Raw genomic sequence first — 20,671 nt, forward strand, 5'->3', positions numbered from 1 at the left:
AGAAAAGACTTATTTTCTCTAATGTCCCATTAGCCGATGTGAAGTCTGGGAGTGTTAAAGCACTCCCAGAGTGACTTTGGGCAAGTTCCTCTGAAGACCCCTCCCAAGGCTGCTTCTCTGGCTCTGTTTGCATACCTGGACCCTGGAGAACCCAGTACTATCCATAGGCAGTCTGGCTACTGCCTACCATACCTTCATCAACCCATCTCATATTTCTTTTGTGACAATTCATGTAATTAATCAGCCTTATCTTACAGGTGGGGCTTCCAAAGGGCTGGCTTGGGGCTATATAACTCGTGAGTACCGGATATAGGATCAGAGCCACCCCTATTCTATACAGCCCGTGCTTGGGTGTTTACACTTTATCCTTTGTGTTTTTGTAGCAATCTGGAAAATACTCCCTGGTTCTGGTTTTCCACTGTCCTAATCTCTTAATTCTTCTACATTAAAAAAGAAAGGTGGGTTTGGAATAGCTTGAGTCCCTGGGCCCCAGGAGGAATCCAGGAGGCTGGGCTTGGGGAGCTGTAGACTGCATTGAATATACAGGCAGCTCTCCCCCAGATTCAGCTTTCTATACGGGGGAAATGGCCACGGAAGCCATTAGTTCACTCGCTCTGGGCCAGAATGAGAGCAGCGCCGCTGGTTCAGCTGGCTAGTTCATGCTGATCACGAGCTCCGACGGGCAATTATATATGTCTTTGATTAATAAAAAATGGAGCAATGAATGAATATTTAATCAATAAAGTCTGGCAGGTTGACTCTTTCAGAACCTGGGCTGGGGGTGAGGCAGGGAGTAATCAAAGGGGTCCTTGGTGGCGAAAAGGCAGAGCACCACGCCAGGGGGTGGTTTCTGGAAAGCTGTTGTGGACTGGAAAAAAAAAAAAAAAAAGCACAACCTAAAAGTTGTGAGCTATGTTTTATTCGGGGACCTTCCTGAGGACTATAGCCTGGGAGGCAGCCTCTCGGCTCTGAGAAACTGTTCCAAAGAGGTCAGGGAGGAGTCAGATATCTAAACGTTTTTGCTGGAGAAACAACAACAACAATAACAATAACAGCCCATGTAGTCAGACAGGAAAAGATTACTGCCAATCACAAAAACAGACATCTCAAGTTCATGATTTTAGCGTTTTTCTAAGTATGGGAAGAGGCAAGCATCTTGGCTTATTGAAGTTATTCCTGCATAAGATCTTAACTGGGACTTCCCTGGTGGCACAGTGGTTAAGAGTCCGCCTGCCCATGCAGGGGACAAGGGTTGAAGCCCTGGTCCGGGAAGATCCCACGTGCCGCGGAGCAACTAAGCCCATGCGCCACAACTACTGAGCCCCTGCGCCACAACTACTGAAGCCCGCGCCCCTAGAGCCCGTGCTCCGCAACAAGAGAAGCCACCGCAATGAGAAGCCCGCGCATCACAACGGAAGAGTAGCCCCTGCTCGCTGCAACTATAGAAAAGCCCGGCGCAGCAAGGAAGACCCAGCGCAGCCAAAAATTAAAAAAAAAAAAAAGATCTTAACTATCTAGGGCCAGAATCCTGTTTTCTCCTTCCTGAATTTCCCTCAGGGTGCACCGTCTGGTCGGCCGCAGGTAGTGGAATGGCAGACAACACAGTCACTGAAAGGCCAGGCACCATTTTTTTTTTTTTTCTGTCTGCACTGTCTAGTTCCGGCTCTTGGTTCTCTTACTCTGTGTTGGGATTTGCTGGCAGCGCTAGGAGCATGAGATCAGGAGAAAGGATTGAGCTCCTGGGCAAATGGGGAGAAACATATTCTGTGCCCACCCGCGTGGTCCCGGTAGAGCACAAGGAAGAAGGTGTGTGTGTGTGTGTGTGTGTGTGTGTGTGTGTGTGTGTCTGCAGGTAAGCCGTCTGTGTGTGTGCTGCGACTGTGTGATCTTTTCCGTGGGGCTGCCTGTCTGTGCGCAACAGAACTAAAACTATCTCGGTCAGGGGAGGGAGGAGGGGCAAAGGAGCTGAGAGGCTGCAAGAGGATCAAGAGAGGGAAACAGATGCTGCTGGGGTTAGAGTGACAGGAGGGACGGTCTCAGGGCGTGGTCAAAAAGAGCGCGGGATTGTGAGAGCTGGAGAAGAAGGAAGTGATGGAGAGTGGGTCGCGGAGGACCTCTCTGGCCCCGCCCATCCCGGCCCTTCCGGGATCTCTGGGGGCGTGGAGGGTCTGGGAGGGGCGAGTGGAGGCGCGAATCTAAACCTCGCAAGGTACGCTGCGGCTAGCCCCGAGAGCTCCGCGAGGAGGCCAGCGGGTAGGACGCGGCTCGGGGCCGGGGCCGGGGCCGGGGGTGCGGGCGGCGGGGCCGCGGGGACGAGGCGAGGGGCTCTGTGGCTGGGCAGACCTCGGGGCGCCCCTGCTGGGAGGGCCGCTGACCACGTGCTGGAGGGGGAGCGAGTGGGGGTGGGGAGCGCTTTCCTGGCAGATGGTGATGCGAGGAGGGGCGCTGGGAAGGGGGTTATTGGGAGTCCTAGCCGAGGAGGTCACGGCTTTTTGCCCTTAGACTGGCCTGCGACGTGACTAACCAGACCATGTGACCTTGGGAAGTTGACAAAGTCTTCTGAGCTTTTGTCAGTGAACTGAAGATAAGAAAACACCCACTTTGCCAAGTTATTGTGAGGCTTTGTGAGGACCTGTGTAAAGTCCCTTACCCCCTGTTCCTGGCTCACAATTGCTGTTGTTATTTTAGTGGCCCGTCTCCAGAACTGGGGCTCAGTTCCAGCTTCCCGACCTGTTGCCAGCTGTGGGATGGGGAGGCATTTGCAGCTGTTTCTAACACCTGGCCTCTTTGTCTATCCCACAGAGAACCTTTGTCCATCCCACAGAGAACCTTTGTCCACCGCTACCTTTCCCACAGCCCTGTGTACCAAGCAGCCTCTGCCTTATTTTACAGGATCCAGGGAATCGCCCACTGATGGTTTTCACCCAGGCCTGAAACAGCCAGCACCAGAGAGCCACCTGAACAGAAGCGCCTGCCAAAGGAATTTTCCAAGTGCTCGAAAGCCGGGCTTTGCTGCTCCTGTGGTCAGCCCAGGAGGCCACCAGTGGGATTTGAGGATCAGCTCCACCTCGGACCATGCAGGGCCAGAAGCTGCCCCTTCGTGTGGCCACCCTGCTGACGGGGCTGCTGGAATGCCTCGGCTTTGCGGGCGTCCTCTTTGGCTGGGCATCCCTGGTGTTTGTCTTCAAAACAGAACATTACTTCGAGGAGCTGTGTGAACCGAACGCCAGGCTGATGGGCAATGCCACGGGGCTGGATGGTAAGGGAGGAGGGCTTCTCTAGGAAGCTGAGTCTGGTTCCCAGGTGGCGGGAAGGGGTCGGAAGGACTCCACCCGCTGCCTCCTCTGCCAGCATGTCTATGGTGAGAGGAAGGGAGTGTCAGCTGCCCCTGCCCTCAACCTTGGTCTCGGAGGTCCCCGGGGAGGGAAGTACCGGCTCCCAAGAGGTAATTAGGGGCAGTCACGTCTCCACGTACCTAAGGGAGAACTTATTCTACCAGGCACGCTGTCCGAGATGGAAGAGGCTGCCCTGGACGGGAGCCAGGCTGGGTGCCCGCCTGGCAGGAAGGCTGGGATGGATGGGAGGTTGGCCCGTCCACCCTGGGCTCTTGAGATCTGCCTTTCTCTCCTCCAGACTGCAAAGCCCAGGACGAGCGCTTCTCACTCATCTTCACCCTGGCATCCTTCATGAACAACTTCATGACGTTCCCCACTGGCTACATCTTTGACCGTTTCAAGACCACCGTGGCCCGCCTCATAGCCATGTAAGTCCCAAGGGGATCTGAACAGGGGTGGGCAAGAGGAATTCTGGCAGCAGCTTTGTTTGGAGGGAGACCAAGGCCAGGCAACTGGGTATCCCTGCCCCAGCAGCCCTGCTAGAAACTGCCCAGGGTGTGGACTCTGTCTCGACCTTCCCTCTTCCCCACACCCCTGCTTCCCTTTCTTCACCTCCTTCCTCTGTTGCACGTGACACTGCATGCTGTATGATATGCTGAATCGAGCAGGAGCCCAGGCCTGCTTCCTGTGAGCGCTGGCCCGGGACAGGGTTATGAAATTAGCAAAGCCTAGAATTGTCACTCTCGGGGCTTCCCTGGTGGCGGTCCAGCGGTTAAGACTCCGCGCTTCCAGTGCAAGGGGTGCCAGTTTGATCCCTGTTGGGGAACTGAGATCCCACATGCCGTGCGGTGTGGCCAATAAAGAAATAAAAATAAAAATAGAATTACCACCCTCGCCTTCATGCCAGGGTCCTTTGTCCTCATCATACCCGAGTGACTCATTGCCATCCTCCTTACCGCCACCATCACTCCCCAGAAGCTTAGGTAGTAAGGCGTCCTGGGTGTCTCCAGCGGTGGGATTTCAGTTTCCCTCTGACGGGAGGGGAGGCCGTGGGGGTCCATCCCATGCAGACGAGTCACGGAGGGTAAGGGACTTGCTGGCTCCACAGGGTGCCACTGCAGCTGGCCAGGTTCGGTGATAAGGTGATAAGCAGCAGCCTGCGGGGGAGCTGATAGGACCCAGAGCCGGCGCCTCCCGGCGGCGTGAGAGGCTAGCTGTCAGAGGGACCGGAGGGTGGCTGGACCAGGAAACAGCCGGGCAGGAAAGCAAGTCCTTGGCTCTCTAAGCCTTTGGGTGCACGATGACTCTGTCAGTCGCTCTTGGAATTTGGTCACCTGTCTCCTCCTCTTGCCCGTCCTTCTTTGCCCACTCCCTCTTCTCCAGCCTTTAGTGTGTTAAGAAAAACCCAGTCTTCCCACCCGTGTTTCTCCTTTGCTTTTACACAGCACTCTGCACTTCTGGTCACCAAATGTGTGGGAGCCTTTCCCACACCAGGCAATTCTGTAGCACCAGCTGCGTGTCCTATCATTTAACTCAGTTCTGACCCTGTCTACCTGGAGATATAGCATCAGATCCCACAGGCTAAGGGCTCAGTCCCACCAGACTGCCCTCCACCTCAGATGCCAATTGCAAGTGGTAGGTCCCCAGCTTACCCACAACTTCAGCTGCAAACCTGGGATTCCTGTGACCTCCTCCCCCCTTGGATTCAGTTATTTGCTAAAGGGCTCGCAGAACTCAGGGAAACACATATACCAGTTTATTAAAGGATATGATGAAGGATACAGATGAACAGCCAGATGAAGAGACACATAGGACGAGGTCAGGGAGGGTCCCGAGCCCAGCATCTCTTCTGTCCCTGTGGAGTTAGGGTGCCGCACCCTCCTGGTCCATGGCTCTGTTCCCCAACCTGGGAGCTCCCCAAACTCCATACTCTTAGTAAAATCCTAAGGAGGCTTCCTCATGTAGGCATGATCAATTATTAACTCCATTTCCAGCCCCTCTCCCCTCTCTGGAGAAGTCGGGGGCAGGGCTGAAAATTCCAAGCATCTAATTATGGCTGGTCTTCCTGGTAAGCAGCCCGCATCCAGGACCCATCCAGGGTCACCTCATTAGAATGAAAGATGCTCCTAGTTCTCTTATGTAGGAATTTATAAGGGTCTTAGGAGCCCCGTGTCAGGGACTGCGGACCTGGGCCAAATATGTATTTCTTATTATAAATCAGAATGTCACACTTAAGCACTGCTTTTATTACTCCATGCTTCTAAGAGAGTCCCATAACCTTGGGATCGTGGTCCTTAAACAATAACATTGTAGAACTTTAAGCTTAGGGCCTAGATCAGTCAGTCCAATCATCTCTTTTTTTTAAATGGTTAGATTCTGTTTTTTTTTTTTAATTTTTTTAAATTGGGGTATAGTTGTTTTATAATGTTCTGTTAGTTTCTACTATACAGCGAAGTGGAGTTCCCTGTGCTATACAGTAGTTTCTCATTAGGTATCTGTTTTATACATATTAGTGTATATATGTCAATCCCAATCTCCCAGTTCATCCCACCAACCCCCCCCTTCCCCCGCTTGGGGTCCATACGTTTGTCCTCTACGTCTGTGTCTCTATTTCTGCCTTACAAACAGGTTCATCTGTACCATTTTTCTAGATTCCACATATATGCGTTCATAAGCGATATTTGTTTTTCTCTTTCTGACTTACTTCACTCTGTATGACAGTCTCTAGGTCCATCCACAAACATCTCTTCATAGAAGAGGCTGCTGAGGCCCAGAGAAGGGCAGTGCCTTGCCCAAGGTCACACAGCAAGAGGAATTAGAACTCAAGATTATGATTTGTAAACGAGGCACTAACCCCTTTCTTCAAGGGCTTGGCTGGTTGGGACTTCTAGGTGGGAGGACCTTGGCTCCGCGCTCCCTGCCCCTCCAGCTTTCTCTCTTGTTGACCGCATTCTCCATCTGCCGTTCTGTGTTCCAGATTTCTCTACACCAGCGCCACGCTTACCATAGCCTTCATCTCTGCAGGTGAGTGCCGTCGGGAGGGACACAACCTCGGGGGCAGCTGGTGGATGGGCAGGTGCAGAAGGTAATGGGCAGGATGCACTGATCCCCACAGTTATTCAGAGATCCACAAACTTTTCAGCTGGAAAGAGTCCTTGAGAGGGTTATTGCTGGTCTATAAAAACAGTTTAGTCTAGTGAGACATGCAAAAAATAAGGACAGTGGAGGGATTGCTTCAGAGAGAAGACTTTATTCAAAAGATTACATCCTTCCTTTTGTTATGTATTAAATGTCCTCTCTCTCTTTTTTTTTTTTAATGAAATGATAATATGAATGGCAGTTTTTGAAAATATCCTGACTTAGCTGGGTACAAACTGATAACTCTAGTGTAGTCAGAAGTTTTCTTTTCAAATTTTACTGGTCTATAAGTGTCTAAAATTCCCAAAGTCTGGGAATTCCAGTCTGGTGTATTCCTCACTTCCTCCATTATGTAGAGGAGAAAACAGGTCAGAGAGAGACCCTTCGCAAAGACTAGCCAAAGGCCACAGAGCAAGTTAGTGGGAAGGGGTCCTGGGACCCTGGCTGTGCTCTTTGCTAGCATCTCAGTTATAGAGGCCAAGAGATGCTTTCCAGTATTCCTCCCCAGTGTCAGATTACGTGGCTCAGTTTTGGGGTTAGGAAGTAAAAGTACCTAACTCTCCTGTGTCTAGTACCTGTGCTGAAGCTGTTACTTCATTTGTGTTCAGTGAACGCAGGCTGACTGAGGGTCTCTGTCTGAGCAGATCTCATGAGGTAGCCTGGCACCTCAAGCCAGTTATTTTAAAACCACTCTGCTCATCAAACTGTCTTCTTACCTAAAAGCCTAAACATGATTTTCAAGTGGCTGAATGTGGAGGTGATGGCTGGGTATGTTTGACTCACATTTGTGAATCACTGGAGTCACAATATTCCCTTTCCCTCTAAAATAGGGCTTTTTGGTTTTGGAAAAAGCATGCTATTGTGAAGGGAATCTCAACCAACCTTTAGTGCATTTGAAGACGTACCTTTTATAGAGACAGAAATTGAATGGTAAAGAGTGTGAATGCTCTAAAATGAGCAGGTTTACAGTGCTTCTCAAGGTATGGAACAAAAGTTACTAGGATAATAATTACTTTGGAGAATATTCTTAGGAAGCACACATGTGCTGCATTAACATTGACTCACCTGGTGGGAGAGTTACTCCCTTTTTATTTCTCATTCAGCCCTCTGATTTCATGCACGAGAGTCTTGGTTTGGGGCTGGGATGATTTTAACACTATGACAAGAGCAAGTATCAGGCTTTGAACATTCTGAAGTTTAATAACAGTGTTTTCATTGTATTTATTTTTACAGTTACCTCCTATTCACAACAAGCAACACAAGTTGCTTTTCATTTATACTAGCGATATAAAGTTTTCTCTTTTTTTGGCCGTGCCACAGTGGCTTGTGGGATCTCAGTTCCCCGACCAAGGATTGAACCTGGGCCACGGCAGTGAAAGCCCAGAATCCTAACCACTAGGCCACCAGGGAACTCCCAATATAAAGTTTCATTTAAAAATAATAGATTTCTTTTGGATAAAAGTGAGTCAACTTAAAAAAACATTTTTTTTAGCAAATAAGCCAGGTGTGGGTTATGGCCCAAATCATGAAGGTGGGCAGAAAGAAGGCTGTGACTTGGGAAAGACTAATTTACGGAGGGCTCCCTAGTCCTGGGCACTTTAGTTGTTTTTAGTTCTGCTTTCTTACCCAACACTTGCCAGACCTGTTAGAATGATTTTTTTGCATGTCAGTCTTTCCAAGGGCAAGAAGTATTTATTCATCCTGCATTTCCAGTGCCAAGCACAATGCCTGGCACAAAGGAAATGCTCAAAGTTTAATGAACAAAAGAGAGACACTCAGATCTCACAGCGCCTGGTGAGGTGGGAAGAGCAGGGACTGTTATTCCCATTTATCAGATGAAATGACTGAGTCCCAGATTCAAAATCTAGCTCAAAGCAGTGAATTAGAGGCTGGGCTCAGGGACTGAATCCAGGCTTCTCTCCCCCACAGTGTCAAGGATGAATAGAGAGGCTGCTTGTGGTTTAATGAGGGAAGGGGGCGGTGGGTTGAGTCGTGCCTCTCTCTGTAGACATCCACCCTGCCAGAGACCAAGGGTCATCTTTGATGAGGAAGAGGATGTCTCAGGAGACCTCTGCAGGGTCCCTCCGCAGGGGCACGTGAAGGAGCCTTGACCAGGGCCCTAAGATCCTTGGAGGATGCTGGGAGGCTGCCTAGAATTGGGGTCCTGAGCCCAGGATTGTAGGGAGCAGGTGGGGGCCAGAGTTCGGGGCTGCATCTTTGGGTTGCACTGTGACACCTCCCCATCTCTGTCTTGGATTGTTCCAGACTCAGCTGTGCTGCTCTTCCTGGCCATGCCCATGCTCACCGTGGGAGGAATCCTGTTTCTGATCACCAACCTGCAGGTGTGAGCCTGCCCTCATCACAGGCACCTGGCCGGAGGTTGGGGCGGGTGGAGGGAGGGAGAAGCACTTTGCTACATTGGCTGCCTCTGATGGGGTTGGCCCAAGCCAGGGTGGTAGCTCCTGGGGTGGAGGGTAGGTCTGGCTATGAGGGCCTGACACTTGCCGGGTGCACAGGAAAGATTTCACGTATAAATAAGTGATTCAGGCTGATCGTGTGTTCTCCAGATCGGGAACCTATTTGGCAAACACCGCTCAACCATCATCACCATGTACAATGGAGCATTTGACTCTTCCTCATCAGTCTTCCTTATCATTAAGGTAAAAGATAGCAATAGCCCATGTTTATCTCCCCTGCTGCTGGGGAGCACCAGGCATCCATAATCAGCCTCCAGGGTGGAAGGCAAGAGCCTGGGCCAAGACTCATTCTTAGAAACAGGTTTCAGCCCCTAATTCTTTTTTTTTTTTTAATTAATTAATTAATTAATTAATTTAGTTTTGGCTGTGTTGGGTCTTCGTTTCTGTGCGAGGGCTTTCTCTAGTTGTGGCAAGCAGGGGTCACTCTTCATCGCGGTGCGCGGGCCTCTCACTATCGCGGCCTCTCTTGTTGCGGAGCACAGGCTCCAGACGCGCAGGCTCAGTAGTTGTGGCTCACGGACCTAGTTGCTCCGCGGCATGTGGGATCTTCCCAGACCAGGGCTCGAACCCGTGTCCCTTGCATTAGCAGGCAGATTCTCAACCACTGCGCCACCAGGGAAGCCCCAGCCCCTAATTCTTACACTGACTTTTTGTATGATGAAATACACCCAGGGACTTCCCTGGTGGTCCAGTGGTTAAGACTCCACACTTCCAAAAAAAAAAGACTGCACTTCTACTGCAGGGGATGGAGGTTCGATCCCTGGTCAGGGAACTAGGATCCTGCTAGCTGCGTGGCAAAAAAACCCCACCTAACGTAAAGTTTTCCATGTTAACCATTTTTAAGTGTACAGTTCAATGGCATTAAGTTCATTCATGTTGTTTTACAACCATCACCGCCATCCATCTCTAGAACTCTTCTCCACCCTGTACAACTGAAACTCTGTGCCCATTAAACAATAATCCCGATTGTGGGTATCCCCCCCATCTCCCCCTTGCCCCTGGCAGCCACTGTCTTATTGTCTATTTCTGTGAATTTGACTACTGTAGGTACCTCATAAGTGGAATCATATAGTATTTGTCCTTCCGTGACTGGGTTATTCCATTTAGCGTAATGTCTTCAAGGTTTATCAATGTCGTAGCAGGTGTCAGAATTCCCTTCCTTTTTAAGGCTGAATAATGTTCCATTGTATGTATATGCCACATTTCCTTTATCCATTCATCCGCGGATGGATACTTGATTTGCTTCCACCTTTCGGATGTTGTGAATAATGCTGCTGTGAACGTGGCTGTTACACTGACCTTTCCTCTCCTTTTTCTGCAGCTCCTTTATGAACAGGGCATCAGTCTCAGGGCCTCCTTCATCTTCATCTCTGTCTGCAGTGCCTGGCATGTTGGGCGTACTTTCCTTCTGATGCCCCGGGGGCACATCCCCTACCCGCTGCCCCCCAACTACAGCTATGGGTAAGGACTATGAGCTGATGATGGTGTGCCCAGAACCCCTCATCTCACCTGGAATAGGAAGCAGGGATGGGACAGACATGGTAAGGCAGAGGAAACCTGTCCCAGGAGAGGAGGACTAGACCAGGGATGTATTAGTTAGCTACTGCTGCATAACAAACTACCCCAAAACTTAATGGCCTAAAACATTAAGCATTTATTATTTCCACAAGTCTATGGGTAGCTGGCTAGTTCTACTGATCAGGGAGCTACTTGGATGATCTTGACAAGGCTTCTCATGCCTCTGATCATCTGGTGGGCTAGCTGGGGGCTGGCTGGTCTAGGATGGCCTTACTCACATGGGGTTTGTCTGGCCATTTGGAGTGGCAGGGATTTCTGGGTCACATGGCTCTTATCCTCCCGCAAGCTAGCTTGGGCTTCTTCACATGGTGGTCTCAGGGTTCCAAGATAAATGCCAAAATGCACAAGGTTTTTTCAGTTTTAAGCTTAGAATTGTCACAACATCACTTCTGCTGGGTTGTCTTGGCTGAGCAGCTCACAAGGCCAGCCCAGATGGAGGGGACAGGGAAATAGTCAGAGCTGTATTGCAAAGGGTGGAGAACAGAGGAGGGGAAGAAATGGGACCATTTTTGCCGCCACTCATCAAAGCAGTAGAGAGAGGGCATTTGTTTGCTGTTTGGCAGCCCCATGTGCTCTGATTTCATCTCACAGTAGTCCTGAGATACACATACTTATCTCCATTTTCCAAATGGGAACAAGGAGGCTCAGAAGAGTTAGGTCTGAGCCATGTTGCACAGCCCCAGGAAGAGGCAGAGCTGGGGTTTGAACCCAGGCCTGTCCTATTCTTCCTGCACTTCAGTGGTTCCCAAACATTGCTGCATATTAGAATTGCTGGGATTACTTGGAGATCTTTAAAAAATATGGGAGCCTGTCTCCCATGCCCAGACATTCTGATTTAATCGGTCTGGGCTGTGACTTGGGCATTGGGGTTGTGAAAAGGTGATTCCAATGTATAGCGAAATGTACTATCCCCAACCCACCAGCCTGAATCTGAGGCTCAGCTCACAATTTTGGGGTCAGGCTGATGGGGCTTCTGTTTCCACAGCCTGTGCTCTGGGGATGGCCCCAGAGAGGAAGAGAAGAAAACGGTTGAGTCCCAAAAGCTGGAGCTTTCAGAGGAGTTCATTTCACCAAAGAAAGGTGAGCCCTACTGGTTAACCCATTTCCGCTCCAGAACGTGGCCTTTCCCCGCAGCCAACTTGGTTGCTCACCTCCAGGGCTTTCCCAGGGACTCAGAATCAGGAAAGGTCAGGTAGGGAAAAGACCTGCAGGATCTTCTCAACCCCCTCAGTTTATAGGCGGTCCAGAGAGGGGCAAAATTTTTATCTCATCTCTCCTTTTTGTCCCCCTTTTCTTTCTCATCTCATCATACCCCTTCCCCTCGCAGCCAGTCTTCCATCATTTGCCTTCCCTTCCCCCCACTCCTAAGTCTGCCTTATTTGTCCCCATTTCTGCAGGTCCCCTGGGTCTGCCCTCTCTCATTGTCCTATCTCCATCACTGCCTCCTTTCTCTCCTCTGTCTGTTTTTGGTCTTTGGTTATAAACATCACAAACCACGGCTGGTTAAGGTAGAAACGAGAACAGGATTCTGGGAAGTTCACAAAAGCAAGGGCAAAGTGAACTTGCCAGGCTCCATCCAGGAAGAGTAGAACCAGGATGTCTCTGGGGACCCCAGTCTAAAATCACAGCCAGTCTGCCTCTCGACGAGAATGATCAAATGGGTCAGCCTTGGGTGAGGCATGGAACGCTTAATTCACAGTCCCATCTGGACCATGAAGAATAGGGCAGGGGGAGATTTCCAGAGGAGACTCAGGATCCTGGTACTGAAAGAAAAGAAGGGGATATAGATCAGCTGAAATACTAGCTGTCCGCCAGGAACCCTCATCTCTAACTTTCTCCTCTCGTCTTTCTTTTCATCATCCTGGCTGAGAAAGATCAGGAAAGTGTTAGTGCAAGAAGCGTCATTGAGTCCACGCTGTGATAGATCAGATTTCGGCAGGCAGAGCACATGGGAGGCTCATTCAAGGTGGTGGGGACAGGATGATGCGTGTAGGTGGCGGTGTGCCCAGGAAGGCAAGAAGAGCGGTTGAGCTCAGACCTCAGGCTGTCCCATCAAGACCCCTACACTCTTGCCCATCCCCGCCCCCCAACTTTAATTGTAACTCTTGCCCAAATCTTCCTCTCCCCACCAGAGATCCCAAGAGCAGGGCAGCAGCAGGAACCCCGCTCTTTCCGGAGCTACGCTTTCTCTCGGCGCTTTGCCTGGCACCTGGTGTGGCTGTCTGTGATACAGTTGTGGCACTACCTCTTCATCGGCACCCTCAACTCTCTGCTGAGCAACTTGGCCAGTGGGGACAGGGTACTAGGTATGTGACGAGGCTGGGAGGCAGCACATCTGAGCATCACAGCTGGGGACTTGGAACCTCGAGCGGCGGGGGTGCTAAGCTCAGCAGGGCTCTGTGCTCCAGAGAAAGGTCTGAGCAGGGGTGTGGCGAGGAGGGTCAGGCAGGGCAAGGGCCGGGTGGGAGGGTCCCCTCCTGTAAGGCACTCCTGGAAAGTTCTTACCGCCCAACCCCTCTCTGCCCTCTGCAGTCAGCACCTACACAAATGCCTTTGCCATCACTCAGTTCTTTGGAGTGCTGTGTGCCCCCTGGAATGGCCTGCTCATGGATCGGCTTAAATACAAGTACCAGGAGGAAGCAAGAAAGACAGGTGAGACCTGGGCTCCAGAGGATCAGGGAACCAGGAGGGGAGAGATCTTTATTTTCCTCCATGCCCATCTTCTCTTTTCTTCTAAATCCTTTTCTACTTGCATCTGTCCATTCATCCATCCATCACTCATCCATCCATCCATCCATCCATCATCCATCCATCCCTCATCTGTCCATTCATCACCCATCCATCCATCATCCAACCAGCAGTCAATGAGTGCCAATTATATGCCAATCACAGTTCTAGATTCAATAACGGACAGGACAGATATGTCCTTGTTCTCAAGAAGCTGTTCTCGGTCTAGAGAGTGGAGAAATGCCAGTAATCAAGCTTTACGGTCCATGAAGTAAACCTGCAGGGAGCTATGAAACAGAAAGAAAGGCACATAACCTGTTCTGGGTGGGGATGGGATGGGTGTCAGGGAAGGAAGTCTTCCTGGAGGAAGTGGCATCTAAGCCAAGACCTAAAGGAAGAGTAAAGAAGTGAGAAGATGAAGAGGAGGGCCTTGGGAGAGTGGCCCAGGAGTACAGAGGAGTCAAGGTGGTGAAGGGGAGAGTGAAACATTGAGGAATCTGAGGAATCCCAGAAAGTGATTCGGGCTGGCCAGGGCACAGAGGGGTGGTAGGGAGGGGGCTGGAAAGACGGAGGTAAGAAGGGACAGGCAGTGTTATGCCAAGGAGCTTGGACATGATCCTTGGACAAGAATGGAGGAGCAGGCATGCTGAGGTCTCTCTTTTTTTTTTTTTTTTTTTTGGCCTTGCACCTCACGGCTTGCGGGATCTTAGTTCCCCGACCAGGGATTGAACTTTGGCGTACGCAGTGAAAGCACAGCATCCTAACCGCTGGACCACCAGGGAATTCCCTTTACCCTTGTAGTTTCATCTCTCCCACTCCTCACTTCCGTGAGCTGCTTCTCCTACCGCTGCTGGAGTATTTTAAAACAAATCTCAGACATCAGATCATTTCATCTGTAAATACATCAGTTTGTAGCTCTAGCAAATAAGACCTCTTTTATTTAAATTAAACATCACCATAATATCATCATACGTAAAACAGCCCCTAGTCATTTCTTAGTATCATCTAATAAGGTAGTCCTGTTCAAATTTCCTTAATGGTCTCAACTATGCCTTTTTTTTTAAATTATAGCTACTTTATTTATTTATTTATTTATTTTTGGCTGTGTTGGGTCTTCGGTTCGTGCGAGGGCTTTCTCTAGTTACGGCAAGCGGGGGCCACTCTTCATTGCGGTGCGGGGACTGCTCTTCATCGCGGTGCGCGGGCCTTTCACTATCGCGGCCCCTCCCGTCGCGGGGCACAGGCTCCAGACGCACAGGCTCAGTAATTGTGGCTCACGGGCCTAGCTGCTCTGGGGCATGTGGGATCTTCCCAGACCAGCGCTCGAACCCGTGTCCCCTGCATTAGCAGGCAGACTCTCAACCACTGCGCCACCAGGGAAGCCCTCAACTATGCCTTTTTATAGTTGGTTTGTTCAGATTCGGATCCATACAGGGGCCACACAATGTACTGATGTGACTTTTAGATGTTTTTAAGTCTCTGTGTCCCCCACCCCCTTTTTTCCCTTTGTTGTTCATTTATTGAAGGAACTAGGTTGTTTGTCCTGTCAAATTTCCCACATTTTGGATTTGGCATCCTTTTCATGTCATTTAAAAACGTTTCTTTGATTGGGTCTTTCCTGTAAACAGGCAGATTAATATTTTTATTAATATTATTATTTAATATTTTTTGGCAAGAATAATTCAGAGGTGGAGCTGTGGGCTACCTACACGCTCTCGTCAGCAGGCCCTTGGTACCCGTAGTTTTGTTCTTATGATGTTAAGATTGATCAATGGGTTCAGACATTGTCAGTCTGATCCGCCCATTATAAAAGTTTCCCATCAGCTGCAGGCCTAATGATTTTAACAGCTATTGATGATCAGTGCCTAGACCCATTATTTTATTAGGGTTGCAAAAAGGAGATTTTCTATTTCTATCTTTCCTTCTGCTTTTAATAGCTAGAATCCCTCTAGAAAGAAAAACTTTCCTTTATTAACTATTTCGTTACCCTGAAATAAATGCATGGTTTTTCCTCTATTTACTAGTTTTAGAAAAATGAGTTGGTGCCTTAGAAACTTCCAGGGGTAACCACTCATAGTTTCTCTTTTAAAATCTCATTTTAAATATATTTGACATGTTTCAATCCATTTGTGTCACAATTCTTCTTGATGCTCAAAATTATCTCATCTTTGACTATTGGCAACTTTACCAATCCAGTATCTGTGTCCTTAACAAATAGTCCCACTAGTTTTAGAGAGTGTCTTTCCCTTCTGGCACAAGGAGATATTCAGGTCCATTTCATTGGGTATGTTTCCTGGCCCATACCTGAAACCAGCCATTTCTCCAAATAGCCCTGGGTCCCTTTAAATGAGAAATGGTATTTAAAGACTGCAGTTTGGATGCTAAGGTTTCTAATTCTCCTGGGTTGTCATTGCTTTTAGGCCTCTGAGGTAAGATATACATAATTTTTTGGATGAAAAAAATACATCATGAGTATCCAGTACTGATATATTTTTTTTTCAGTACTGATATTTTAATTCAAATTTTACTTCCTTGATTTTTACATTTGTATCTCTTTTCCTCTGAAAATCATGGTTCCTAAAATACTATAATATATACTATATTAATATATATACTGTATATACATACACTGTATACTATATACACATACTATATATATATAGTATTTTAAAAATATATTTTATGCATAATTACTGGTTTAGCATCATCAATACTATTAATAATAGTATGATTGCTGCATGCTGTTTCTCCCTTCCTCCCTCCTTTCTTTCCTTCTTTCCATTCTCATCCTGAGGATACATCCCATAAGAGCTGTCAGTCAAATTACAGTATTTTAAGAGTCACCAACTTGATATAAAGTTATGTTCATTGGTTTCACCTTGTTGGATTTTTTTTGGAATTGCTTTGCTTGTTTTCTTCCTATTATTTTAATTTTATTTTAAATACATTTGCATATCAAACATTGACATTATTCCTAAGCCGAAACTATGAAACAAGATATAGTCAAAGAAGTTTAGTTTCCTTCTCTGTTCCCTGTCCTCCATTCCTTCCCTTGTTAGGTAATTGTTTTTGTTTTTGCTTTTCCTTAAAGACAGACTCTGTATGTATGTACAGTTTTTCTTTCTTAGATAAAAGGCAGCGTATCGCACACGCTGTCCTGCAGCTTTCTTTATATAACTCTCTGTCCTGGGTTTGTCCCACAGCCAGGCTCCCTCCTTCTGCCTTTAACCGCTGCCTAGTTCTGTTATGTGACTGCAGCATAGTTGGTGCTGCGTTCCCCTACTGCTGCTGATTTGGTTGGTTTCCAGTCTTTTGCTATTACCCGTGGTGCTACCCAGAGTGTCTGTCTGTGGGTTGAGGGGCCTCCCTGTCAGGAGGTCATTGTGATAATCTATGAGTGAGTGATGCTGGCCTGTAATTAGGATGAGTCGCCGGGGTTGGAAACGAGTGGATACATTTGAATGATACTTAGGAAGTGAATTATCAGCATTTGTTGATGGCCTGGAGATGGGGCATGTGTGGAGAGAGGGTTCAGGATGACCCCCCTGCGGGCATCCATGCAGCCTCTGCTCTTCCCTTTGGCCCAGGTTCCTCGGCCTCGGCGGCAGCCCTGTGCTCAACAGTGCCTTCACTGGTCCTGACGTCTCTGCTGTGCCTGGGCTTCGCCCTCTGCGCCTCCATCCCTGTCCTCCCCCTGCAGTACGCCACCTTCATCCTGCAAGTGATCAACCGCTCCTTCCTCTACGGGGGCAATGCTGCCTTCCTCACCCTCGCGTAAGTGGGCTCTTGGTATGCGTCACGTGACGGGGGCGCCCTTGGGGCAAAGGGAGGTGTGCTGGGGGCAAAGAGATCAGGAGGTGAGGACCAGAGGTGGCCAGAGGAGGCACACAGCGTCTGGGAGCAGGTATAGAGGAGGTGGAGGCTGGTGGGAGGGTTAGAGCCTTCATGTACATGAAAGCTCTTCATGTCTGCTCCCCTCTGCCTCTGTTGTCTACCCTGTGAACTCCTATTCACCCTCCAAAGCCCACTTCTGTTCCAGCTCTCCCAGGGAAGAGTAGAAAGAAAGCGTCTTTCTTTCCTTGTGCCTCTCTATTCTTGCTTCCTCTGATAGTGCATGCATCGTCTAGCATATAGCGGAATTATTCCTGTGTCTTTTCCTTGAGACCTCCCGGGTCACAGCCGGTGTCTGGGCCCCTGCTGTTTCCCCGGGATCGAGCACGGTGCCCTCTCTTTGCTCTGTCGTTTGAAAGCCTAAGCAAAGGTGAAGGAGGGGAGCTGTGTGGGTGCGGGTGGGTGAAGGCAGGCTTAGGCTAGGGGAGTAGGGGGCTGGCCAAGGCCCACCAAAGCCAGGCCCCTACATGGAGGGAGGGTCCCCAGAGCTCACTGGAACCTCGTTTGTCTCTCTGCCCAGGTTCCCTTCAGAGCACTTTGGCAAGCTTTTTGGGCTAGTGATGGCCTTGTCGGCTGTCGTGTCTCTGCTCCAGTTCCCCATCTTCACCCTCATCAAAGGCCCCCTCCAGAATGACCCGTTCTATGTGAGTACTGTGGCGGGTTGGGGGACCCTGGCCTTAGACCAGCAAGGATGTCCAGATTGGGGCAACTGTGTTGGTCCCCAGCAGGGGGCGCCCCCAACCTGGCTGGGGTGGCCTGGGTGTGGTCCCTGCAGGAGCATTTCTTCACATGGGTACATCCTTGGTCTTGCTTCTCAAACTGGGGTCAGTGGGAGTACCCTGCCTTGTGCTGGGGGTGGGGGTGGGGTCCCTGAAGCCAAAGGGTTAACGTGGCACAGCTTCCCAGGTCACTGAATACTCTCTAGGCCTCTGTTTTTTCATCTGTGTGATGGGCATTGGGACTTCCCTAGCGGTCCAAGGGTTAAGACTCTGTGCTTCCCCTGCAGGGGGCGAGGGTTCAATCCCTGGTCAGGGAACTAAGATCCCACATGCCACGGGGTGCGGCCAAAATAAAAGGCATAATATAATATTCCCCTACCCCCCACCAACCCTGCTGCATGGGGCAGAATGGAAAATAACCAAGAGTCCATCCCAGAGGGCACCACTGGGTCTGAGTGGAAAGTAGAGGATAAACCAGGCAGAATTCTGGTCCCTCCACTAGTGGTGGACTTCGCCTCACTGCTTTCTCTCCCTCCAGGTGAATGTGATGCTGGCGCTCGTCACTCTTCTGACATTCGTCCACCCCTTCCTGGTGTACCGGGAGTGCTGGCAGAAAGAAAGCACCCCTGGGGTCGCCTAGTTCAGAAGCCCTCACTTTTCAGCCCTGAGGATGTGTCATCTTCCTTCACCTTTGAGCACCCCGTGTCCAGAAAGACTTTGCCCACCCAGGCTACTTGTATAAAGTAGCCATTATTTTTTCTTAAAACGAAAAGACATATTTAACTGTCTACCAAGCCTTCTTATCGGCAAGACAAGAAGCAAAGTCACGTGGAAGTTCTTAGTTTCAGGGTAGGAAGCGCGTGGCCCTGGCAGATGCTTGGCCCGAGGTGGGGTGATGTGATGGGAGGGTGTATCCCCTGCTTCTCCGGGCCTCTTTGTCTCTGAAGCCCATGTGTGCCTGGGCCCTGTGCTGCCGGGTAAGTTTCCAGGTGAAGAGTGAGGTTGTCGTGGCCTCAGCTTTGCCCCCCTGGCATTCAGAAGTGGCACTCAGCTCTCTGTCAGAGCCCCAGCCTTGTTAGGGAATGAGCCTGGGGAGAAAGAGGAAGCAGACCGGGTGGGGTGGGGGGCCCCGGGCTGAGTCCCGGCTCTCCCGCTGATGCTGAGTGACCTTGAGCGGACCCTTCTCCCCGCCGAGCATCAGTTTTCCCACCTGTAGAAGGAGAGGGTCTTGGAGTTGGAGGTTCTTTCTGGAGTTCACGTTCTAGAAGGTTTTAAGAACAGTGACAAAGAGTTAGGCCACCCGAAGGGCCTTGAGAACCAGCTAGCCTGCTTGACCAAAGGATTTCTGATGAAGCCTTTTTGGGCATGTTTTCCTCTTCAAGAAGGGAGATGATTATTTACTTTGGGTATTATATAAAAATGTCCTCTGGGGAATAGTTTTATAATATATTGAATTATATATTAAATAGTTTTATTTAAAAAATAAAGCCTTTCTGCCTAAGGCAACAGCTGCTCCGCCTCTGCAGGCTTTGGGGCTGTTGCAGTGTGCACACATGCGTGCCTGCGTGTTCCTCTCCCAGCCCCAGCCTTGGGGAGTGGATGCAGGGGTGGAGTGGAGGAATCCTGGTGTGGCAGCTGGACCCAGAGGTGGGGCAGGAGCCCTCAGACTGCGATCTGGCCACCTGGTCCTGGGCCCTGGGCTTGAGGACCCCCAGCAGTCCCTTCCCTTGCCTCCTCTTTCTGTCCACCCCACCCCTACCCCTACTGCAACGCTCCCCCCCCCTCCCCGACCCCCCCACAAACTAGAAACGCTAGATGGAATCCGAAAGTCTGGTGTGAGTCGCAGTTCTGCCTTTCAGCAGCCAGGCAAGTCCCTTAGCCACTCTCAATCACAGCGTCCTCACCTGCGTCCCTGAGGGCGATTGTGAGAATTTAAGGTAATTTCTACTGCCTAGCACACAGTGAGAGCACTTGAGCATTTGTTCCTTTGTTTACTGATGACCAGAGAGGAGGTAGGTAGCAAAGGGGGATAAGGTGAGGGACCGGGTGGGCGAGACGGGAGAATCTGGAACACACCAGGTGTTTTATTTGTTTTATTCCTTTTAGCCAGGAGAGGACTGAGGGGGAGGGGCTGGCAGGCGGATTCATTCATTCATTCAATAAATGTTTATTGAGCTGCTGCATCAGGCATAGGACAAAGCCTAGAGTCCAGCCTGGCGATCCAGGCGGTCAGCAATGTAATACCAACCTCTCCCCTGCCCTCTTCACCTCCCACCTCCAGGGACACAGAACTCATCCCTGGGGACCCAGGTTTCTGGTTTAGGATCTGTGAGCACACCAGTTCCTCTGCACTGGGGGCTCACCCTGTCTCTGCCAGGGAAATCTGCCTGGTCCACTGGGGTCCTGCTCAAAATGTCATCTCCTGTAAAAACCTTTCCTTGGGCTCTCCAGCAGCTCTGAGTTCCTAGGCCTTGGTCACACCCTTCCTGGAGACTGGCCCCTGCCATGACCACCTCTCCTCCCTTCAACAGGCAGCTCCAGGAAGCAGCATCTGGGTCTCACTAGGCTCAGGGACTAGTGCCTGGTTGCCATGCATGTGGTGCCAGTTAAGGCTTGTTGGAAGAATGAGCACTGGACGAGTGGATTCTTTCTTGTTCCGGCTTCAGAACAGGAACTGGAAGGAGAGAGCGTAGCACACGGGGTGGGGTGGGGCAGTATGAATCGGCAGCCAGGCCAACCCTTTTGGCATCCCAGCTCTGTCACTAGTGTGACCTTGGATGGACCACTTCTCCTCTACATCTCAGTT

At 50.0% G+C, this 20,671-nt stretch overlaps 1 protein-coding gene across 3 annotated transcripts; it reads left to right on the forward strand.

Moving 5' to 3' along the window:
• Positions 1-1,689: 1,689 nt before the first annotated feature.
• On the forward strand, positions 1,690-19,383 carry SLC43A3 (solute carrier family 43 member 3). 3 transcript variants are annotated; one of them, XM_057553991.1, is made up of 13 exons: positions 1,690-1,806; positions 2,893-3,259; positions 3,634-3,763; positions 6,313-6,359; positions 8,739-8,815; positions 9,041-9,133; positions 10,272-10,411; positions 11,514-11,608; positions 12,661-12,834; positions 13,061-13,180; positions 16,843-17,029; positions 17,667-17,790; positions 18,404-19,383. In XM_057553991.1, exons 2-13 carry the CDS (start codon positions 3,076-3,078, stop codon positions 18,503-18,505), a joined length of 1,473 nt encoding a protein of 490 aa, XP_057409974.1. In that variant the 5' UTR covers positions 1,690-1,806; positions 2,893-3,075; the 3' UTR covers positions 18,506-19,383. The 3 variants fall into 3 exon arrangements, with proteins under 3 accessions (XP_057409974.1, XP_057409973.1, XP_007196514.1); XM_057553990.1 differs by lacking the exon at positions 1,690-1,806 and adding an exon at positions 2,066-2,209; XM_007196452.2 differs by lacking the exon at positions 1,690-1,806 and adding an exon at positions 2,078-2,253.
• The last annotated feature ends 1,288 nt before the right edge of the window (positions 19,384-20,671 follow it).

The sequence above is a fragment of the Balaenoptera acutorostrata genome, chromosome 9, assembly GCF_949987535.1.
Source record: "Balaenoptera acutorostrata chromosome 9, mBalAcu1.1, whole genome shotgun sequence".
NCBI classification, from domain to species: Eukaryota; Metazoa; Chordata; class Mammalia; order Artiodactyla; family Balaenopteridae; genus Balaenoptera; species Balaenoptera acutorostrata.